This window comes from Rattus norvegicus, chromosome 2 (genome assembly GCF_021556685.1).
Source record: "Rattus norvegicus strain SHRSP/BbbUtx chromosome 2, alternate assembly SHRSP_T2T, whole genome shotgun sequence".
In the NCBI taxonomy this organism is placed as follows: Eukaryota; Metazoa; Chordata; class Mammalia; order Rodentia; family Muridae; genus Rattus; species Rattus norvegicus.
The window spans coordinates 227,080,688-227,088,879 of NC_141535.1; the positions used below are offsets into that span (position 1 = coordinate 227,080,688).

Genomic DNA, 8,192 nt, shown 5'->3' on the forward strand with positions numbered 1-8,192 from the left:
ACATGATCCAATATATAGTAACAAAGCTTCTCCATGGTGAAGAGAGTGGTTCCAGAGTCTACACGTGTTCTGTACAGTACAGAGAATTACCTATGATAGCCAGAGTTTCAATTTTGAATGAATGAGTTTGTTAAATATATGTCAAGAAAAAGTTAAAGAATATTGAGTAGGAGATAGTAAACAGAAGCAACAGGTAGTTAAGCATTACCATACAACAGCGATACTGAAATAGCCTAACAGACTGCAAAGGAATGATGGGATCAAGTCGTGGGCTTATAAACACCCAGTAAAATATGACTCGAATTCCCACTGGGGATGCTGGCAGAAGGTCCTGATTTAGAGTCTTGGGCGGAGCAGAACATTCCCTCAGGTGAGGCTTTCAAATAAAAAAACAAGTAAGAATGATAAAAATATGATCAAATGGGGGCACTTAAAATCATCCAGCAGCAATTACTAAGGAATCCCTGAGGAGAGCATCATTCTAGAGTTCCCATCAAGAGTATTTGCTAGAGCATTCTCTTTCCTACTGAAGGCACTTTTATACTATGGGATAGACAATAGTAACCTTGGTTGGAAACTGTGTACCTGATATAGCAGTATTGTAAATCTTGGGCTATTTTATGGTCCTTCCTTCTGGTTACAGAATCAGGGGCCTCTGGCAATGGGTCTTGGGGGACTGGAAATAAACTGTTGGAGTCTGGGGCAGAAGAGTCTTCCTTGCTCCCAGAGTCTGCTTTCATAATGTTTAAACATTATATAAAACTTTACCAATATAATGTGCATTGCTGTGCAATAGACCAATAGTCCCTCCCAAAAAATTAGTATGCATTAACCTCTATGAAATGTTATTTAGCCAGTTGTGGTGATACCTGTTGGTAGAATTTGCTGAAGGAGACACAGGCAAGAAGATGATGAGTTCAAGGCCAACTTGGCTACACACTCTTTTCTCTTCTAGTCCCAGGCACTGTGGGAGCTGCGGGTTACTCTGCAGACATGGCCAAGTCCAAGAACCACACCATACACAACCAGTCCTGCAAATGGCACAAAAATGACATCAAGAAACCCTGGTCACAAAGATACAAATCGCTTAAGGGGGTTGATCCCAAGTTCCTGAGGAACAAGGATGTAGAAGGCCTGAAGAAGTACAAGTCAACAATGCAAATAGCAGTGAGCACACTCACAGAGATCATCAAGGCCTGTGGGAAGCCAAAGGTGGTTAAGCCCAAAATGCCAAAGGGCCCTAGACACAAACTCATCTGTCTTGCTTTCATCATTTACCACAAGCTTTGGAAGTGGATTTGAAGTTACGTAGCCAATGGTTGTAGGTGCTGCTACCCAAAGCCCAAGGTTCAAACCAAGGCAGAGACCTCAGATTCAGCTAAGGACCAGACTTCAGCCCCAGATCAGGTTCCCAGAGGTGCCCAGGACCCTGTGAAGGCCTCGTAGAAAAGGTTCCTGCCAATGTGAAGACCGATGGACAACTGTGACACACCTACCTACACACTATTTGCAGATGACCAGGGTCCTCTGATGCTTTTACAAATAAACTTGAGGCAAAATCTATTAAGAAAATGATATTTAAAGCATGAACTATATGGCATTAGTTATATGTGATATTTTCCAGTTGTACATTAGAGCTAAGCCACAAAAGTATGACTTGGTTACCTTATATTCTTCCTTTCATTGTTTGGTGAAAGTGTCAATGGGTACAGCATCTTTGGCTTCTACCTCTTCTAGTTGGTCATGGTCATCTACCCATGGTTGCATATGACATATGAGCTACTGAGTCACCATCAATCACTACTCTACTCTCTACTACTAATTGTCCTTTCTTATTCTTTCCAACCATTCTGTTTGGTAAGAGTCTTTGGATTGCCTATCTGTATGAGTGATGTAGATTGTGACTTGTCATTGTGCTAATGCTTCTTTACATATCATCCCTACAGACAGAGGACACTATAATTTCCATTTATTTCCTGCCAGTGCTGTGAAAAACAGACAGACAGATGGACTGACTGACTGACTTTTGGCAACAGAAGCCATTGTTCGGTGCATTCTATTGTCTTTTAGTTTGGCCAATTAGTAATAAACTAGGTCACTTTTTTCACCAATATTTTCCTCAGAACAGGCCTGTTAATATACTATTGAGAGACAGTGCAGCCTCTTCAGCATCAGCTGGGAACTCCATGAGGTACGAGACACTAGTCTGGGAAGCAGTATGGGTCCCTGGGATGCTGTGCATGTTGTATCTCAAATATCTAATTTCTGTTTGATAGTAGGCTCTGTGATTCGTTCCTTCTTAGCATTGGTGGTAGCAGAAATCACAAGGGATAGGGAAAGGTGCAGTGACAACAGTGGATTCAGGGATCATACGTTCATTCTCAGTGCACAAGCTATGTTGAGCGCTGTGGGCCAAATCAGGACACCTGGATATTTCATGGAGAACTTTCTAGAACAGAACCTACTTGGCCATGTGATTCTATTACCATTTTTCCTTCAGTAGGCTCCATGCCATATGGATGAGTTTTATTAAGAAGTTCAAGCTGAAGTGTCCCCAGCGTCAGGTGTAAGGTATATGACTTAAAACTGGATTCCCATAAAGTCGACTCTGACATTGGACCCCGACTCTAGACCAAGTAATTTCTTATTTTGCACATGGCTGATCCCAAGACACCCTGGAAGACACTGAGGACTGGAAGAAGTTAAGTAAATTGTCATTAAAGCTATGTCGCTACTTGGCAAGCACCTGGGGCTCAATCCTCTAGGCTGCCCTGGGAGGGTGCAGAGCAAGCACTTGATCATCTTTAGCAAGGATTAGAAGAGCAGGCGCTCTTATTCGCCACCACCCATTTGGGACTATTGCTAGGGACTTGTTTCCCAAAACAGCTGGCAGCTGTTCTTTGCCAACAAATCAGAAAAACAGCCTTCGGGCCTAAGGTAACATGTCCTTGCTGGAGAGATACGGGTAAACAAGGAGTGCACAGCAGATGTGGTCAGGGCAACAGCAGCAGCATTGTAGAGCTGAAAGGTGTCATCGCAGATGTGCATGAACTTGCAAAATGTCTTGATTTATGGGACCTAGGATTCAAGCGATATCACTGACAGTTCACTTAAGACTGTAAATTTAATAGTACAGATATTTAAAAATATAATGTAATAGACTTCTAGACTAGGGAGAAAAACAAAAGAAAGAGGGGACATGAAATTTTCACCCTTGTTAATGGTTCAATGGCAGTATAATGCACATTCATAAAAACATTATATAAACTTAGAGTCCTGAATAAATGTTCTCATTTTGAAAATAAAATAGAAATTGACTGCAGAGTGAAAGTCTAAAAAAACAGCATTTAAAAACATGTGGCAAAGCATAAAATAAAAAAATAAGAGTAAATCTTGACATATCAATGAAGGTAGAATGAGTCGAAGATGGTAGAGAAGAATGGAAACTTCACCAGAGTCAGAAGAAGGCCATCCAGCTGCGAAGAGGCAACCTCAAGAACCACGAAAGGGAATAATATTTGAAATGTAAATAAAAAAATCCAATAGAAAAATAAATTTATAAAGTTACAAAAAAAAGTAAGAAGTAAAAAAAAAATGAACCACAAACATGTCGGAAATGAAGAAAAAATGGTGATAGCAGAGGAAATCAATGAAGTAAAAACAAAATTACAGAACAGAAACTTCTCCGATTTGAGAAGTTCCCCGCAGAAAAAAAATCTTGTAAAACTGATAGATTACTCGCAAGGGGATGAAAATAGACACAGAACATGAATTACCCTGGAGGCAATGGAATGTTTGTAAAGATTATGCCAGGGGTAGGATGACTATATTAGAAAATCTATTTTGCCAGGCAATATCACCAAGTTGGTCAAACACAAATTCATTAATGGATGTTGGTGCATGGTCTCAGAGAAGGTGGTGAGGTTGGTGGAATTTAGAAGAAACATGAAGCCAGTCCACAGGATGAGATTATCATCATGGGAGAGGAGAGGTAAAGTAGTAACATGTAAAATATGCAAAACAACTAAGCAGATGTCGGAGTTCAGAATTGCCTCCTCTTGACTTCTGTTTCTTCCAAGGGTGCACTAGAGGATTGGATAACTAAGAGCTTAGAAAACCTTTGCAATAGTCTATTATATACTACACACACACACACACACACACACACACACACACACCACACAACACGCACACACACAACACAAACACAACACACAACACATACACACACACACACACACACGCAAGTGCGCTTGAGTCTGTGTGTATGTCACAGGGCAAAGGCACACAAAAGTCTAACAGCACCTATAAAAGGCACCACAGAGATTTCTATTCAGTACTGTGTTTTTTGGTAATTATTGTTAGTGGGGAGGGTGGTACATATTATTTCACTAGTAGATGAGAGGTGCCATTTTGATTGAATTCATTAAATTCATGCTAATTCCTGCAGAAAAAGTGTCACGAATGTTAAGAATGACGGCGGCATATTAAACATTGCAAGTGTCTTTCTTCAGGAAACCTGCCTGATCCAGATGAGACCACATACACAGCCTACTGCTCTTAGCAGACAAATCTACATAGATGCTGCCAAGCAGCTATTGTAGGCAACTGCAATGCAGGGGTGTTTAGTTATGTATCCATGTGTCTCCATACAGAACAGGTACAGTGAAAATATAATACCAAGGAGGAAAATGTGTACTGTTAGGAGCATGGGTTAGAGGAAAAGCCTTCAATCAGTAATCTGAGCTATCATCTCAAGAACCTGGAAAAGCGAAAGCAAAATAAACTCAGAGTAAACACAAAGAAAGAGTAATGGGTTGTGTCATTTGCTCCCCGCAAGCCTAGAAATGCTCAGAGCAATGTTGCTCACACACAGTCTGCATGCTTAATCAAAGGATAGCAGTGCCATAGCAAGAGTCGTAGTCCGTAGCAAGAGGGGCCAGTTATCTGGACAAGCAATTACTTGGATGAATTTCCAATGAATACATGTGGTAAAACCAAAAATACCCAGAAGGTCATACGCTGTGTGATTCTAGCTACACAGTGTTCTTAAAATGACAAAATTATAAAAACAGATGATGTATTCGTGGCTACTACTATGTAAGGAGGAAAAGGAGGTGGGAGAGGTTATGGGAGGGGTCAGAGGAGGAGGAAGGGAGGGAGGTGTGAGTGTGACAGCAAAGCACGGGGCATCCTGGAGGTGATGGATTGCTCTTGATCCTGCTTTGGTAGGATGCTACAACTGGTACGTGGCATCACTCTCTTATGTCTGTAACTTCCTGCTAAAATTAATTGCAAAAATTAAAAAATAACATAGCCGATGTGGGCACGTGGAGGGTACAGCATGCCTATATAGCAGTTGCTATAAATGAAGCTTGCAGGAAAGAGATCTTTTCTGGGTAGGTCAGTGGGTGAGACAAGAGGAGTAAAATCAAGACCCAACCTTACATTGCTGCACAATTTATAAAACCATGTTGCACTTGGGCTACAATGAACTTAAACAAATTCTTTAAATCATAAGTTAACCTTATAATACTATAGCTTTTTTACATTATGAAAATTTAGAAGCTTTTAATTTTGACTCTTTTATAGTAAGACAAAGCATCAAGCACACATTGGTACTACTGTACAAATATATTTTTATATCCTTTTTCTGGTCCTAATTTTTCTCCTACCCTCTAATGTTTGCTTTGTGTGTGACAGACTTATGCATAAGTATACATCTTACCTTCAGTCTACTCAATAAGGACAGCCATGAGTAGCTAAGTCTTTCACTGCCACATGTTTCTTCAGGAGCTGTCACCATCCAAGAGCAGATTGTCAGAGATAGTTCCTGAAGGACCTCTTCAAGACTGTTTTAAATTTAACTTTAGTTTTAATAAGCAGAAGTAAACTCTAAAATAATTGTAATAGAGAAACACATAGGAGAATACAGGGTCATTTACTGTCAGGTGAAATACACCACACAACCAAAGGTGCTGTGGTGACTCAAGTGACAACACCACGGTAAGTGTGTAAAGGTGCTGTGGTGACTCAAGTGACATCACCACGGTAAGTGTGTTTGCTCCAGCATCACTCCAAACACTACAGTAGTTACTTTTCTATTACCATAACAGACCACTGTGACCAAGGCGACTTACAAACAAAAGCATTTAATTTGGAAGCTCACAGTTCTACAGGGTTCGAGTCTTTGTCCAGTATAGCTGGAAACATGGCAGTAGACAGGGAGGCATGGTGTCACAGCAGTAGTTGAGAGCTCACATCAGATACACAAGCATGAGAAACAAAAGGAGACAACTGAGAGTGGTGTGGGATTTTGAAACCTCTAAGCCATGCACCCCCAGTGACACACCTCCTTTAACAAGGTCATGCCTCCAAATCCTTCTTAAACTGATTCACCAGCCGGAGACGTATGAGCCTACGGGAGCCATTTTTATTCAAACCACCAAAGCAATGAAGAGTATATGGCAATGTCTCTAGACACTAAGAACATTTCAACTCAATTAGAAACTTACAGGATCATTGTCATATATGTTAATCACTGAATGAACACGATATAACATGTGACTTTACTACTCTCGTATTTGATTAGAAATAACTGAATTACTAACAGACAGTTCACACTTTAAATTTGATGCAAGGAGTTTAAAGAGCTAGGGCTAAAGAAAGGATAATAATTACCTAAATTTTGCGTACTTGATAGTATTGTGACAAGACGTCCCATAAAACTTCACCTCTAATCATTTTCATGAGCCTCTAAGTGTAAAATACAAAGTTGAATCTTAAGTGCCTGGACGAGTAACTTGTCTAGGGTGGAGTCATAATAGAGGGAAATGAGGTCATTCAGTCATGTATAGATTAGTGCCGGCTTGAATTATACACTCATCTCTCAACATCCTATCCCCACACTTTGTCCATGCCATTCAGAGTTATATTTGCTCCAGACTTAAATAATAATTTCTAATTAGGAGTTTCACTAAGAAATTAATATCAGTACTACATGTTTATTATTTAAAGGAAAGTTGTAAGTTATTAAAGGACCTGGCAGATGCTTGTTCTGAGTATTGACAAAACTGAATAAGTACTTTAGCCTTTGAATGTTGGAGGACATGATCTGAATTGAATTGGCATTGACTGTCCTGATAAAGCTTTGTTTTTAAGCACATGATAATTAGATAATTACATTAGTCTTCAATGGGAAATTACATGAAATACTTATGATTATAATTTTTTTAGAAATCTGTCTGCAGTTTCTCTAAATGTAGTCTTTGCTTCTAACTCCAAATGGACACAGAGAACACTCTCTTTTCACTAAGGACTTTCAACAATATGAAAGTTCATTTTGAACAACTTGATTGCTGTCCTCTTTCAGCATGCAGAACACGCAAGAATCCAGAACTGTGGATTTCAGCACACCTATTTTTCCCTTACATGATAACATCTTAGTGTAATTTCTATTGAAAAGTAACTTCAAATAAAATAAGATGAATTTTCTGTCTGAATATATAATGCATGAATAGCTCTTTCAAAGAGATAATAAATAATAGATCAGCTCTCAGATATTTCTGCCATGTATTATTAATTAAAAAATAAAGATCAGATCTACACCGAAAATGTATCATGGTGTCTAGTCTTCAATATCTCTTAACAGCAGGGATTAAATTTTATGGGCAATGAAGTGGCCTTTGTCATATTCATGAAGGCTCAAAGTCTTTGAATATTACATTGCTTTTTGCGTTCACACACACACACACACACACACACACACACATATATATATATATATATGAACTCTCTCAATGTTTGCAATTTCTGATAACATTCAACTCACCATGTCTTATAATATTCCTACAATAAGCTGAAACCTTAAGTGAGACTCAAAGTCAAGCCACACGACACCAAAGAGGGGACTGAAGCTCACCCAAGGATTTTACGTCTACTTCTGGAGAAATAAATCCTATGTTTTCCAAGACATAGAAGAATATTTTTGTGAAGCCACAGGCCCTGTGAAGTTATCTGAGCATCATAATCAGTGCCCATGATACACTTGGTCACTAGAAGTGAGAAAAACTTCCTACAGGCATCAAGGTAGCACTTCTGACCCTGTGGGACCTGCATCTTCACTGGGTAACTCTTCTCCCCTCATCCATGAGCATGGCCACCACTCTGTCCATGGGTTTCTCTCACCCATG

At 39.6% G+C, this 8,192-nt stretch overlaps 1 protein-coding gene across 1 annotated transcript; it reads left to right on the top strand.

Moving 5' to 3' along the window:
* The first annotated feature begins 993 nt into the window (after positions 1 to 993).
* Rpl29l8 (ribosomal protein L29 like 8) lies at positions 994 to 1,302 on the top strand. The gene has a single exon (XM_087641616.1). The coding sequence runs from the start codon at positions 994 to 996 to the stop codon at positions 1,300 to 1,302; it is 309 nt and encodes a 102-aa protein (XP_087497742.1).
* The last annotated feature ends 6,890 nt before the right edge of the window (positions 1,303 to 8,192 follow it).